This window comes from Grammomys surdaster, unplaced genomic scaffold (genome assembly GCF_004785775.1).
Source record: "Grammomys surdaster isolate TR1022 unplaced genomic scaffold, NIH_TR_1.0 919, whole genome shotgun sequence".
Classification (NCBI taxonomy): domain Eukaryota; kingdom Metazoa; phylum Chordata; class Mammalia; order Rodentia; family Muridae; genus Grammomys; species Grammomys surdaster.
Window position 1 is genome coordinate 405,386 of NW_021605338.1, and position 15,162 is coordinate 420,547.

Consider the following 15,162-nt stretch of genomic DNA (forward strand, 5'->3'; position numbering starts at 1 on the left):
TAAACTTTTAAGGGGCACTTTTTTATTATAAATTTAATATGCTTGATTAATGAAAAAATTACAATGAAGTACCGTGAAAATGTATGTCAATATAAAAATATTAGCAGCATTTCCATGGTTTCAGGCTCTTAACATTTTAGTCATCCTGACTCTCTCCCAGCGTCAGAAGAGAACAGTGGCTCCACAGGAGAGCCTCGGATGTTCTACATAGAAAAGGCCTCAAAGAACCCCAAGCCCAGTGTCCTGCCAGTCCTTCCCGCTCAGCCCTGAGTCTACAGCATCCAGGCCCATCAAGAGCCTCACTGGCTTTAATGACTGCAACAAGAAGCCTGCTCTTCAGGTCCCAGGGCGCGGCAGGGAGGGACACTGGGGCTGGACTTGATATGTATGTAGTGTTTAACTCTACACCCCCATTGCCATACGTCATCCACGCTGGTGACAGTGAAAGGCCACTGAACAAGCTCACCAGTGTCTGGTGTGGCAGCTGCCCGACTGCTGCTGGTGGATGAGCCAGGTTCACTGTCGTGGCCGGTGGGAAGGGAGACAAACGACGGGAAGACGGAACACTGGCAAGTTATCCCCTATTTCTTTGGTACTTTCCAAATATTCTCCAATCAAAAAAAGTGTAAGGGAAGCATACCGTTAAAATGACAGATTGGGTATTTACAAAAGCAATTGGGGTACATGACACAGTAACTCAGACACAGCTCAGGAACACATTCTTCAGAGAAAGCACTTGTGAACACCTGTCCCAGCATAATGCAGTCACACAGGGGCCTAGGCACGTGCCCAGGTTTGCATTAAGTATACTGTACCTCACTTATATTACAGAGTATTTAAAAAAGGATTTAATACTCCACACTTGCCACCACTGGGATCATTATATACAGTTAACAGAGGACTGCACTCTAGGCAATGCCCTCCACTTTAATTCTGAGTTTGTTTGGGATAAACTCTACCTATTCTAGGTACACAATATATATTTACTATAAGTAACCGCACCACACACGTCAGCACAGCATCAGCCTGACGTATACTACTATGTACAATAGGTAGGTTAATTCCGGAAGAGGAACTGTGGCCTGGGTAAGCAGGGGTGGCACGGAGCCATCTGGAAGGGGTGTGGAAGGGGTGTGCATGTGTCAGAAGAAGCAGGGGTGGGAGGTGCGAGTATCATAGCCATGTCAGAGGATCCCTACAACCGTTTACCGACTGGAAGTAAAAAGACCGCATATGTACATGAGGAGGGCCATGATAGCGGCACTGAAGAGGCCAGCCACGGGCACAGTCACGAACCAGGCAACAAATATATTCCGGAAGAGGCACCAGTCCACAGCCTTCCGCGAGCGGATCCAGCCCACGGCTACCACGGAGCCCACCTGGAGGAGCAGAGACATTCAGTAGGAATGAGGTCTTTAAAAGGAGGACACAGAGGAGAGAAGACCTTCACAAACACCGACTTTCAGTTGTTTATGACAGCGTCTGCCTGCATCACGTGACCCGAGCCCCGGATTAGTTTTCTGTGGAGATCATTTTATAGTTTTCATAATTCATGCTCTCTCTCTCAACCTGGTTTCACTCTGTAAAGTTCCGAGAGCGTTTCTGCTGGGCTGCGTTTGAGGAGTGTAACTCTTCTCCAGGCACCGGGCAGCATGCCCCGCCCCCTCCCCCGCCCCCATCGTCCTTTCTACCTGTCAGCATACGCTTGAGTCGTCACCATATACATTCCTTACGTCTCCTTAAAGTTTTAAACAATTAGGTTCACGTTTATCTAATGCATGTGGGGGTGCATGCCGCAGCCCGTGTGGAGCCCAGAGGATCCCTTCGGGGACTCCTGTCTTCTTCCAGCATGTGGGGTCTAGGGCTAGCACTCAGCGTGTCCGCCTTAGTGGCTAGCAGCCACCAACACTCAACACTCAAACAGCCTTGTTCCCTACTAGAATGACTGTAAAACCCTGTGTCCCCTGCGACTGTGTAGGCTCTGTGAGTGTGCCCCGTTTGATACACTTTCTTTTCTTTTTTTTTCTTTTTCTTTTTTTTTTTGGTTTTTCAAGACAGGGTTTCTCTGTGGAGCCCTGGTTGTCCTGGAACTAACTCTGTAGACCAAGCTGGCCTCGAACTCAGAAATCCGCCTGCCTCCGCCTCCCAACTCCTGGGATTAAAGGCGTGCGCCACCACCGCCCGGCTTGATACACTTTCTAATTGGCTATTGTTGATGGTCAGGCTCGAGGTTTCTGTATTTTCATGTTGGATGTGGGCAGTTTTCCTCCATTAGCTTCATCTGGCCTTTCTGCACACACCATCCCACTGTGGTCCCCCGTGCAGGGCCTTGTACTACTTACTGTTCCAAGGAGCCAACACTGAGTATGTGGTTAGTGTAGACATGTTGGTAATAGTAACATACGTATTTGTTAAGGTCAAATACAAATTAGATAGAAATCTCTTAGTAAAATGTCCCTATTATGCTATAAATATTGGGTGAGTTATACTTCAAGGTGAAAAGTAAAGTTTAACTTTATTTTACTTTAGCTAATTATTTTTTTTGAGACAGGGTCTCACTATGTAGCTCAGACTGGCCTGGAACTTGCTATATAGACGAGGCTGGCCTGGAATTTGCTATATAGATCAGGCTGGCCTCACACTCAAGAGATTCTGCCCTACCCCTGGTTTCTGAGCCCTGGGAAAAGGTATGCACCACCATGCCCGACTTGAGAGTTTAGTTTTAAAATCAGTGTGTGCGCATATGCGCACAGACATAATGGGTTCACTGTGACATCTCCACACAAGACTGGGTATTCATATTCTCTGCTCTTCTCTCACCAGGGTCCATATTTCTAGTCAAGTCTCCTTCCAGAGAGGTTAGAATTCTTAGGCAGTAGTTTTCCTCTAAGGCTGTGACTTATATTCCAGCACTTCCCATTACTGTGGAGAGATGGCTAACAGGTACCAACAGCTAGGGAAGCCAGGCAGGTGTGACTGCATATGCCTACAAAATGCCAGAAAGTGGGATGGCTGAGATGGCTCAGTGGGTAACAGCGCTCGCCCACACAGCCGTCATCTAAGGCTGATGAACTGAGTTCAACCCTGGGACCTACATGGTGGAAGGGGAAAAGAAAGTCCTGCAAACTGTTCTCTGACCGCCACATAAATGTTGTGCTCTCTCTCTCTCTCTCTCTCTCTCTCTCTCTCTCTCTCTCTCACACACACACACACACACACACACACACACACACAGACAGAGATGTTTTAGAGCACTTCCTCAGTGGGTCCCACAGCACAGAGTGACAGTGATGAACAGGGAGACTGTTCATAGGCCACCCTGTTCTTTGTTGAAGTATTTTAGTGAACCCATGCTTCTTTGATAATTTATGTTTTATTTCTTTGTGGCAATATGGACTGAACTCAGGACCTCAGTTGTGCCAGGCACACACTCCATCACTATGAACCTCCCAAGAACCTTTCATTATTTTGAAAACAACCGAAATTGAAGCAGTCCCCGTAGGTAAGCAGCGGGTGTACAGTGTCTCCTTGCCTTCCTCCAGTGTAGCAGGGAGGGCAACGGCAAAGGGCCATGCCAGCCCCTGGGTGGGATGCTTCTTAACCTCTCTCTGCTTCCATTCCCTCCCCTGTGAGACTGGGAAGTGCCAAGTCTCAAACATTCTTGCAGTGAGAGTGTGGGTTAATATCACACTGTACTTCCAACAGTGCCCGGTGGGGATCTGTCTCTTACCTCAGGGTCAAGTTGGTTGTTATGGTGATGTCTACTGATTGATTACAATTAGGAGGGATAAAACACTAGTGGAGACTTGAACCCTGTGAACAACTAGACATTGTAACATCATGCCAGCTTCCTCCTGCCTCTCCTTTGGAATCCACTCTAAGGCAACAGAGTCAGCCTGCGCAGCATGTGAGGGGAAAACAGAAGTAGTCACATCTTATAATTGCTCTGAAATCATTTCTGTTCCTTTCTGTTTCTGTCATCTCTGAGGTCAGCTCTGCTCGGAGGCAGGAACCGGAGGGCACACCCCATGGGAGCCTGTAGTCAGGCTCGGTGCAGGTGCATGCAACTTCAAAGGGAACTTGCAGGTGGGAACAGTGAGGGGCACAGAGAGTGGAAGCTCTCCCACTGGTGCTGGAAAGCACAGCCTCAACAGCAGGTGCCGTGCTTGGGATCAGGAAGGATTAGAGGGGGTTCTAGGGAAACAAACAGACTTGGCAGTCCCATACCAACCACACAGTCTAGCTGCTTCTTTTCAGTCACACGTAGTGTGGCCTGACTGACCTGCCGCCCCTCAGAACGGCAGTCTGTGGCTGGCAGAGGCCTACCTTGCAGTGCGTGGTGCTGACAGGAAGCCCAATGTTGGAGGCGATGACCACGGTGAAGGCAGAGGCCAGCTCAATAGTGAAGCCACTGTGGGGGGAACAGGAAGACAACGTCACAGGAGCTCTGTGTGTGGCCTTGCCGATACCCTGTGGCTGCAGAAGTCTTGCCAGAACATTCTGTAAGCTGGTTATGGACTGCTGCCTGAACCAGATGACCATTAGGAGAACAAGACACTGTTGCTCGCAGCAGGGCATCAGGCTGTGCAGCTGACGCCCAATGACCTTGTTTTCCTAACATGTTTTCCAACCTGAAGTGTGGAACTGGGTCAGAAATTCCTGCTGTGCAGTAAGATGATAAATTACTCATTTCTAAAGGGGCAAAGGGAAAACTAGGTTCTCTTCTTAAACAATTTGTGAATGTATTCTAAAAAAGCAATCTTCAGATGACCAGTTTAGCAATCTTCAGATGACCAATTTTGCAGTCTTCAGATGATCCGTTTTTCTAGTCTTCTAAAACAACTTTTTGTTAGGATGGATTTTAAGGATGGGGAACTGAAAATTGAAAACCAAAGGAAACAGAAATCCCTGATATGTTTCAAAAAGAAACACAGAGAAAAAAAGATTTCCTACAACAGATAGTTCTGAAGTTAGTTGTATTGTGTAAGCTGAGATCTGCTGCTAACCTTCAACAACACATGCACAGGCTGCCCCCAGAATGACTAGACCTGACACTTCAGATGTGCAGGTCCCCAAGACCCTGGAGGACACATCTCAGGGTCTGAATATTTGGGGATAGGCAAGTGCCACGTTTTGGAGTTTGTGGCCTCCAAAGGCCCACGTGTCAAAGTTGGGTCCCTAGGACGGTTCTAGATTCTTTGGGAGGTGATACCATCTTAAGAGGGGGTGGGTGTCTGGGTCACTGGGGCATATCCTTGAAGGGTGTAGGACTCTGGCCTTTCTGTTGTATGCTGGCTGTTTTGCTTGTCCTGTGACACAGGTTCTGACCATGTTGTACACGTTTATATCTACCTGAAGAATGAGGACAAGCTGAAACGGACCTGTAAAAGTGTGAGCCACAGGGAACCCTTCCTCTTTTAGAACTGCTTACCTCAGGTGCATTGTATTGGCTACAGAAAGCCAACTAGAGTAGGACAGTGGGCGTGGCTAGGGAGGTTTGGAGCAGGCAGGCCTCAGGCTCCTGTTTGCACCTGTGTCACACTGCATTCGAACGACTGTGGATAGATTGGGGAGGCCCCTAGCTTGCCCAGTGTAGATGGCCGAGGAGAGGTAGGATGAGGAAGAGGCTTACTGGTGGGGAATGAGGTTGGGCTCTTTCTCTGCCCTTTCTCACTGTGACCATCAGTTACTGTGAGAGCCGCAGGAGAAGGATCGGATAGGCTGACTTTTGCAGTGTGGCCCATCTACCAAGCCCTGCCTCCTCAGGCCTGATCTGTGCCTCACCTGGAGGGTGTGATGGGTGTGAGATCCTTTCCCATGGTCTGGATCACTCTTCTGCCCCAAACCCAGAGGCCTGTGCAAATGCCAACTCCTCCATAAAACAGCAGCCAGACAGGAGTAGCAGCTTCTTGTGTCACTCCACCTTGTTCGTATATCAGCCACAAAGCCACAAGGGGACCAATAGCATTGCTGGCAGAAAAAAAAAGGTGAATTATACATAGGTACAGCACTATACACAATATATAGCGATTTTTCAGTTTTTAAAATTAGCCAATCATATTGTATTTGTAGCTTATGTAATCTATGGTGATAAATGACTTATTGACTATAAATAGCATTCCAGAAAATCTACCATCTTAACTGTCTTAGGCAGAGTTAAGTAGTGTTCAGTACAATTACATGGTTCCTCAAAGGTGCTTAAAAACCACTCTGAAGAAGACAACTGAGTTCTATCTCTGTCACCTTTCCCTCAAATCCTTTCCCATCTCCACTGCCATCTCTACTGCTTCTGACTCTAGCTGCTAGTGTGGACAGACAAGTCAGTCCTCACACTGTGGGGTGACGGCCACCATTGATGACACAGATTCTTCCAACTGTCCTAGAAGCCGGGCACTGTCCTCAGCCTCACATGAGAAAGCCAGGTTCACGGTGCTCCCGAGGACACTGCTTAGACCACATGTGCTTTACCCGGGCCCCTCAGTCTGGTCAGCCACAGCTTTGGTGTGGGTTTCAGTAGTCTCTCCAGATCTAGTCCCTGCCCTGGTTGACACAGCCATGTAGACAGTGTGTTGAGGGTCGGCATGGATTGGCTTCTGAGTCAGCTCTGCTCTGTGTGATGCTGGGTGGGTAACTTCACGTTTCTTAGCTTTGGGCTCATGTTTGAAGGACACCACTTGCCTAGCTCAGAGGGTTGTCCCAAAGAGGATCATGGTAAACTGCAAATGGTTCTGTACTAAGTCCTGACAGGAACTTGATAAGCCTTTTTCCAGATGACTCTGTTGTCAGATTATTTCTAGAATCTGGCTTTTTTTTTTTTTTTTTTAAATCAGATGACACTATTTCAAAGCCTCAATGACAGTTCCTGAGATGGCAGCAATTGCTCTGTCACCTTAAGCAGTTACTGGGTTTTGGGAATAGTAATTTTTGTGCATGTTTTTCTGATCTCTCTAGCAAGAGTTTGAACTCCCAAAGCTTTGTTCATAGAGGGAGCGCCCGGCACGTCACCACACTGAAACCGCACAGCTAGCTCCACCAGACAGCTGCCAGCGGGACGATGATGGATGCTAATGTGTCTGTTCCTACGTACTTCCTCATTCTGTGCCCTGCCAAGCAGGCTCTGGGAAGACCTCCAGGCTATCCCTGCATGCGAGGCCTCCAGGGCTTCCTGAGGCAGGTTCCCCAAAGGCAGAGGTCCCCACAGCACTCCTGCCCAGATCCACAGAGTGCTATGCTGCTGTTACATTAATACGGTATCACCAGTGTTTCTCGGGATGGTGGCAGGTGATGGATGGGGACCACATGCCACTGGGCCAATCTTATAGGGGGGGCACTGTCTTGCCTATCTTTCAGGGGCTATTTTTCAGTGAGGTTCACAGAACTCAAGCCCCATTTCAAAGAAGTTAGCCATACAACATTTTCTCTCAGTGACACGCCTGTCCCTGTTTCTGTTCTCAGCTCACTCCTGCTGTTCGTCTCTCCAGGCTTGGAAACTTACATGCCGACAAATAACAGGTACTCAATCTTTTGTTTGGTGTTTGGAAACATCTTTGAAACCAACTATTTAAAAATGAGCAAAGACTTAAGAGGCATGGGTGCTGCCAGGTCACTGCTAAATATCCACACAGAGCTGCCTGGAAAGTTCTCCTGACTACCCAGCTTGACATATCTTCTGATGTTTCCCATCTCTCCCCAGGAAGCTACAGGGCTGAGGGTGTGCACTCTGCTTCTTTGCTTTCCTTTCCTCACTCCCACAGCATCTGTACCCAGCCTGTTCGGTCCGACCTCAGACACACCCAGCTGGCTGCTAACTGGGCTGTCACTTGGACCTTACAGGTTTATGTCTAATCTGACCTCTAACTGCTTAGCCCCGAGCCAGCCCTTATTGGGTTGTACTTGCTAGTGTGGCAACTCATCCCCAGATTCGCCAGAGCTAAAATTGTTGGAGCAGGCTTCCTTCTTTCCTATCTGTCTAATTTAGTGGTTCTTAACCTGTGGGTCTTTCATGGGGTCACCTAAGACCATCTCTGATGGTCTTTACCATCGTAAAGATGGTATTTACGATTCATAACAGTAGCCAAACTACAGTTATGAAGTAGCAACAAAATAATGTTATGGTTGGTGGTCACCCAAAAGGAGGAGCTGAAAGGTGGTTACCTTTTAAGGGGTGGCAGCGTTAGGAAGGCTGAGAACTGCTGGTCTTAACTGCTTATCAATTCTTATATTGATAATTCTATATCGATTAATTCCCACATTCAAAATCAAATATCCAGACCCTGGCTACTGTACCATCTCTCCGCCCTTTTCTTGGCTCATTGCTGGTCTCCCATCCCCCATGATGTCGCAGAGTGGCAGGGCCTATCAGCCCTTACAGTGGCTCCTTCAACTCTCACAGTGAAAAAGCCCTTCTTCCGAAAACTTATTTTCTTAAGAATTTAAAAGTACCTACATATTTTAAGTGTATACTTTTCTTGATATGTGTCCCTGTGCCCATACACATGCCTAGTTCCCATGGAGGCCAGAAGGCACTGGATCCCGGAAACTGGGGTTACGGATGGCTGTGAGCCACCATGTGGGTGCTGGGAACTGAACTCAGGTCCTCTACAAGAGCAACAAGTTCTCTTAACTGCTGAGCCATCTCTCCAGGCCCTGAACAACTTAAGACAGAGTTTGTCTGCATTATCTGGACTAGTTGTGAATTCCTGGGATCAAGTGGGCACCCTGCCTCAGTCTTCAGAGCCCCCAGACTCCCGCTGTACAGTACCCCACTTAGCAGAACACAATTCCTTTCTGTCTCCACATGGCTGTACCAGGATTTGACTCAGTTTCCACTTTCTCCTGTCCAAGGTTTCCTGCTCTTTCCGGAGTAGTCCAGGCCTGCTCCACTTCAGCTGGTGTGCCTCAGGCTCGCTTGGCCTGCAATGGTCACATGCCCGGCTCCAGCACTCTTTTAGTCCCAGCTCAGTGAGCCTCCCCAGGCGGTGATCTAGTGCGGCCACTCCCTTCCTGTGCTCTAGGTGCTCGGTGCATACTTACACGCTTGCTTACTTATGTGTGCCCCCCTTTGCCCAGTGGCAGGGACTTGTATCCCAGCACACGGCAGGCCCTTCCTGTATATTTGTTGAACGAATAAAGACACTCACCTCACGTCATTGCCACCATGAGCGAAGGACCCAAAGCAGGCTGTGAGGACTTGCAGGAAGTGGAACAGCAGGTGGACCTCTGCGGAGTCCTTCTCCTCCTTCTCTTCTTCCGTGGGGTCCTCTTGAGGCTGGTCAGGGTCAGCCAGCTCAGAGGCCAGCCTCATTTCTACACCACCCTCTTCGGCCTCAATCTCTGCCTCGGCCACAGCATTGCAGTAGCTGGAGTAGCTGTCGTAGCGGAGCCTCTTCTTGGAATAGGACACGGTGTCACCCACCAGCTTCTCACTGTCCTCGGGGGCAGAGGAGGTGTCCGTGGCTCTGAAGGTGGCATGCACCGGCATGCCACAGATGGCTGCGGTGTAGCAGGTGTAACTGTTGTTCCTCCGAAGCAGCCTGTAGTTGTTTTCCTGAGCTGGTTTCTCCTCGGGGCCCTTGTCTACATGGATTTTGTGCAGCAAGTCTTTGTAGAGCCCCGAGTCTTTGTGTACAGTATGATAAACATGGCCATCATTCCTCATGTGGCCTTCAAAGCCAAATGTACCATTGGAGATGGGTGACTTTGCAGAGCCATGAGTCATCGAAAGTGCCCGTCCTGAAAAGAATTTAGAAGATGCTAATTTGGGGTGGGGGTATGCCACTCAGTGGAAGATCACATGCTTGGCAGGGATCCAGGCTCTGGGCTGGATCCCTGTCCATCAAAACAATACAACATGAAATCTGAGAACACTTGTGTACCCATGCTCAGCCTGGCTGGATACCTCCTGAGGAGGTCAGCTGTGTCACACCCAAGCTCTCCAGGTTAGCCTTACCATAGGAAGCCCGGGGGTGGTTGCTTGTTGATGTGCCTTCTGAGGCCCCTACAACCTCCCCAGCAAGGCTGGTGAGGGGGACAGCGCTGTCATCGCTGGCTTTGGCACCAGGGAGCTCCTTAAAGACGGGAGACTCAGCTTCCTGTACTTTCCTGAGGCTTTCGTTGGAAGCGCGGGAGAGAGCGTTCTCCTTCTCTAATCTGCCTAGAAAGAAAGAAAAAGGAAGCACGGGTGTGGGAGATACATTCTTTTTCTTTTTAAAATAAATATTAAGAATGTGAACATATTTCTTTTATACTTTGATATTTGCCTCAGAAACAGAATACTATAGCCATATTTAGGAAATAAAATAGAAACTTCAATGATCTTGAAGACGGTTACTGTGTAAATGGCCAGTACTTACGCCTGAGTTATGACTGCAAACAAAACCAACAAAAGACAGTTAAATTTGACTGCTCAGGTCTCTCCCAGGGCTGACAGTCTCTAGATCTACAACTCTTTCAGAAGATAGCCCCTGAGTTATTGAGATGTTTGTTATGCTTGTCCTCAATGGTATTTAACTCGTATATTTGCTCTTCTCTCCTCACCAATAATTATTGGCCTCAGATTTCTTTTATCATATCAGATTCTATGAAACAAGTACATCTTACTTTGCTCAAAAGAAACAAAGAGATTCCATTTACTCCAAAAGAAACAAGGAAGCTGGGGCTATCCTCTGGAACTGGAGTTGCAGATGGCTGTGAGCTTCCATGTTGGTATGGGGACCAAACCTTTGTCCTCTGCAAGAGTAATAAGTACTCCTAACCTCTGAGCCATCTCTTCCGGACCTGTTATTATTTCTATTTATGTGTGTGCATGCGTGTGTGCGTGCGTGCGCTCATGCAGTATCTGCAGAAGCCAGAGGCATTGGATTCCCCTAGAAGGGGAGTTATAGGCATTTGTGAGCTGCTCAATATGGGTGCTATAAGCTGACTATTCATGCATTTACAATGGGGACCACAGCAATGGGGACAAGGGGACAAGGGGACAATGGGTATATAAGGAGTCCCCAAGTCCCACGTTTACTCCTGGCAGTCAGACCCTTTGCCTACTCCCACTTGAGACAACCATTTGTCACATCTTCAACCTTCTAGTTTTGCATTTTTCAGAAAGTCTTGTAGGTGAAGTGTGTTTCTCAGCACACTGCCTTTGCCACTCGTCAGTGCCACACAAGAGGCAGTTGGTTCTTGTTACTGCTGAGCACTGGAGTGTGGAATCACCACTTCATTCTCTGTGGATAATCTGTTAGGGGAGGTTCTGTTTTTGGTAATCTGTGTATGCGGGAGAGGGGAGTGTTTCTATCCTGGGTGACTTCAATAAAGGTGTTTTAAATATATTTTTGTGAGACCTTAGGTTTTTATTTCTCTGGGGAAATACCTAAGAATGGTTCAGAGAACGTTTATGGTCAGTGCATGTGTAATCTGAGAACCACCAAGCTGTCTCTTGTGCCACATTTTACTCTCAGCACTGTCTGAAGGCTCTGGCTGGTTGTTTCTCTTCTCCCAGTTAGCATGATGCTAGTGTGTTAAAAAGCCATTCAAACAGGTGTGAAGTGACACCTCAGACGATCATTTCATCTTGTATTTCTCGATTGCTAGTGGCACAGAACCTTACATGGGTCCATACCCCACTGGCGTCTTCACTCTGGGGAGCTAACTCAGAGCCTCCCTGCTCCTCACAGGACTCTGTTTTGATCCCCAGCATTCACAAACAGCTTCTAACTCCAGCTGCAGGGGTCACTGCACTCACGTGCATAAACTCCCTCATGGAGATTCATGTGGATATAGGATTAAAAATAATAACAATAAATTTAAAATATTTGTTCATGTTTTAGTTTTTTTTTTTTTTAAAAATTCTTAATGTATTTTCATGATATAAAGTTTCCCATCATATTTTCACAGAGCAAGTTTCTAATTTTCATGGTGTAGAATTTGTAAATCTCTTCTGTGGACCATGTCTGGTATCAGACAGAGCTCTTTGCTTAACCAAGATTATGAAAGTTCTTACCCACAAAAAGTGTCTTTTTAACATTTAGATTTATGGTACACTTTCAGTTCATTTTTAAGTAGGGCATAACATTTATAGTAAGACACTTTAAAACTGTTGTTGGAATTAATTAAATAATTAATTTTGTTTGTTTCTGAGATAGGGTATCATGTCAAGCTTACTTTGTAGCTGGAATATTCTTAAAAATTTTTCTGTATTTTGGTACTTTGTCTGCATGCGCATCTGCACCCCAGAAAACGGCATCAGACAGTTGGGAGCTGCAGTGTGGGTGCTGGGAATTGAACCCAAGACCTTCAGCAGAAAAGTGAGTGCTCTTAACCACTGAGCCATCTCTCCAGCCCCATAGCTAGGGCTTGAATTAAATTTATGTTCCATCTACAAATCTGGGAAAAGCCAACCCTTTGGCTACACTGGGTCTTCCGGCTCACCCTTCATTATCTTAGTGGTCTTCACACAGATTTTCAAACTGACAAGTCCTGGGCCCACTCCGCAGTCAATACACCATGAATGTATAAGCACTCAAGTTACTTCACTTGGACGGCTTGGTCTTTTAGTTTCAGCCAATCCTGCTGTAATGTACTATCTTTGACGGTAATGTTCGCATTCTCCCAAGATGAATGCCTTCTGTCAAGCTGACAGAACCTGGCCATACTTGTTAACTTAGGGTTATTCTTGGAAACAAATAATGATCTTCATGCAGGTCACAAATGACCAAGGAACTACAGGAGCCAGTAACAGCAGTGTTGAGCCAGAGGCCGGAGCTTTCGTCCCAGGGCTGTTCTGGTGACCATTGCCACCTCCGGTTCCTCTACTCTTAAAGATACTTGCTTGTTTACATGGGAGGTCTCAGCAATCAAGAACAGCTTTGTCATGTGGAAGAAGTAGACCACTCACCTGCTATTTTCCTCTTCATCCATGGACACACGAACAGCCACACGAAGAAAGCGAACAGCAGAGCGACACCGAAGGATATGAGCGCTATGGCCCAGATGGGGAGCGACAGGCCCAGCACTGAGGACAGAGTGAGCAGCAGGGTTGGTACTGTAAAGCAACTTCTCCTCCCCCATGCTAAAGCAAGCCACCTGGGTTTGTATGTAACAAAAACCTCAAGCAAATGAAACCAAACCATACATGTTCCACACCTGGGGGCAGACAGCGGGACTGTCCCTGGGGACAACAGGTACCTTTTAGAAATATCTACAGATATAGAACTTAAACATGTATGCTCACACCTGAATGCCTGTACATATACAGACATAAATTAATATCTTACCCCAGGTCTATTTTTTTAAAGTTTGTGTGTGTGTGTATGCACACGTGCAGTCTCACATGTGAGTGCAGGTGCCTGTAAAAGTCAGAGGAGTTGGATACTGCTGGAGCTGGACTTACAGGAGTGTGCCAGCTAGTTTTATGTAAACTTGACACAAGCTTTTATGTAAACTTATGACACAAGTGTTAGCTGAAAGGAGGGAAGTTCAATTGAGAAATACCTTCCCAAGATCCAGCTGTAAGGCATTCTCTTAGTGATGGAAATGGGAGGGCCCAGCTCACTGTGGGTGGTGCCATCTCGGGCAGGTGGTCCTGGGTGCTATAACAAAGCAGGCTGAGCAAGCCATGAGGAGTAAGCTGGTAAGCAGCACCCTCCATGGCCTCTGTATCAGCTCCTGCCTCCAGGTTCCTCCCCTGCTTGATTGCTGTCCTGACTTCCTTTGATGATGAACAGCAATGTGGAAGTGTAAGCTGAATAAACCCTTTCCTCCCCAACTTATCTGTTGGTCAGTGTTTCACTGAAGTGGTAGAAACCCCAACAAAGACAGGAGGTTGAGATTCGCCTGACGTGGGTGCTGGGAACTAAACTCAGGTCCTCTGTTAGAGCAGCACAGCTCTAATCTCTGAGCTGGCTTTCCACGTCTTTCCCTAGCACTGTTTCTAATAGTAAGAATTCTTAGAGCAGCCAATACACGAATCGTTATAGAGCTGTGAAATAGCTATAGCATCCAGTCCTGCACACAAGCCGTACGTGGTTAGAGCCAGTTCTAGAGAAATGAGACCCAATGTTTTCCACCAAGCTGGCTGCACTGTTCGCTTTCTTATGCTTAGAAACAAACAGTAGTAATGTTGAGCTGGTCAAAAGCTTCCAAGGAACTGCATGAACCAGGATCAGTAGTGGGAAGCCAGAGGCTTCATTACACACACACACACACACACACACACACACACACACACACACACACACACACTGCTAGTAATTCAAGAATGCCATTTGTGTAAATTAGAGGCACTTTTAATGTTGAAAGATAGTTTGGCTAATGTTGCCTTAACTATTTTGTTCAGACAAGTCAGCTCAAAGTATAATTATACACTTTTATAACAATAAGAAGCTATAAAATGAGTAACACACACAGGAGGTCAGAATAAATGTAAAGACAACCCCTAGATCTCCCTGGCTGGCTTATGGTTAGCAGGTGGCTGCTGGGGTTTAGATATTTAGATGGATCAACTCCCAAACTGCAGGAACAGCAGGGAGCCGCAGACTTAGAATCTCCTCAGGCTATGCTGTGCTAACTCTGCAGCCCAGCCCAGCTCCTCTCCAGCTCTGACCATGAACTGATCCTAGAGCAGCTCAATAAACCATACAAGGTAACTCTATCATGGGGCTATGTGTACCCATAAGACACTGATTCAAGAAAAACAAAAAACAAAAACAAGGAAAACACTTGAACCAATGTACACACAGCAAAAATTTCTTCTAAATACAATACTTTGGGGCTGCTTCACAGACAGCAAAATGTGTGGCAAAATACTTCTTCTCATTGGGTTGTCCTCCTGGCGAGGCTCTCAAACTGTTTCAAATAATCACAAGTTCAGGGGGGCACTGAGGCACCGGAGCTGTTTCCCACTGTGGATAGACAAAGTAGGGCACAGCTTGAATGGCTTGTGTTCACTCAGCCAGAAGCGGCTGCCAGGCTGGCAATGCAAGCCTGGGACTTGCTTTCAGCTCACACCACTAAATGCTTTTTCATCTCATGCTTCTCTCATTTTCAAAACAACAACGACATGATAAACAGTGATTTTGTGCTAACCTCAGACATGTTAGTTCTTTTCCAAATCCCCCAAGGAACAGAAGCATATTCAAATCATTTAGGGAAGAAACGACAGTATTTTTT

The 15,162-nt window shown here is 47.0% G+C and overlaps 1 protein-coding gene across 2 annotated transcripts in view; it reads right to left on the reverse strand.

Moving 5' to 3' along the window:
* Positions 1–15,162, reverse strand: part of Slc20a2 (solute carrier family 20 member 2) — an 80,304-nt gene continuing 65,142 nt past the window's right edge. For both annotated transcript variants that reach the window (XM_028782873.1, XM_028782874.1), the window contains 6 exons: positions 12,890–13,006; positions 9,950–10,153; positions 9,141–9,732; positions 5,785–5,970; positions 4,327–4,411; positions 1–1,379 (listed from right to left, as the gene is read on the reverse strand). In XM_028782873.1, the coding sequence (XP_028638706.1) occupies positions 1,206–1,379; positions 4,327–4,411; positions 5,785–5,970; positions 9,141–9,732; positions 9,950–10,153; positions 12,890–13,006 (1,358 nt within the window). In that variant the 3' untranslated portion in view covers positions 1–1,205. The remainder of the gene's footprint in view (positions 1,380–4,326; positions 4,412–5,784; positions 5,971–9,140; positions 9,733–9,949; positions 10,154–12,889; positions 13,007–15,162) is intronic.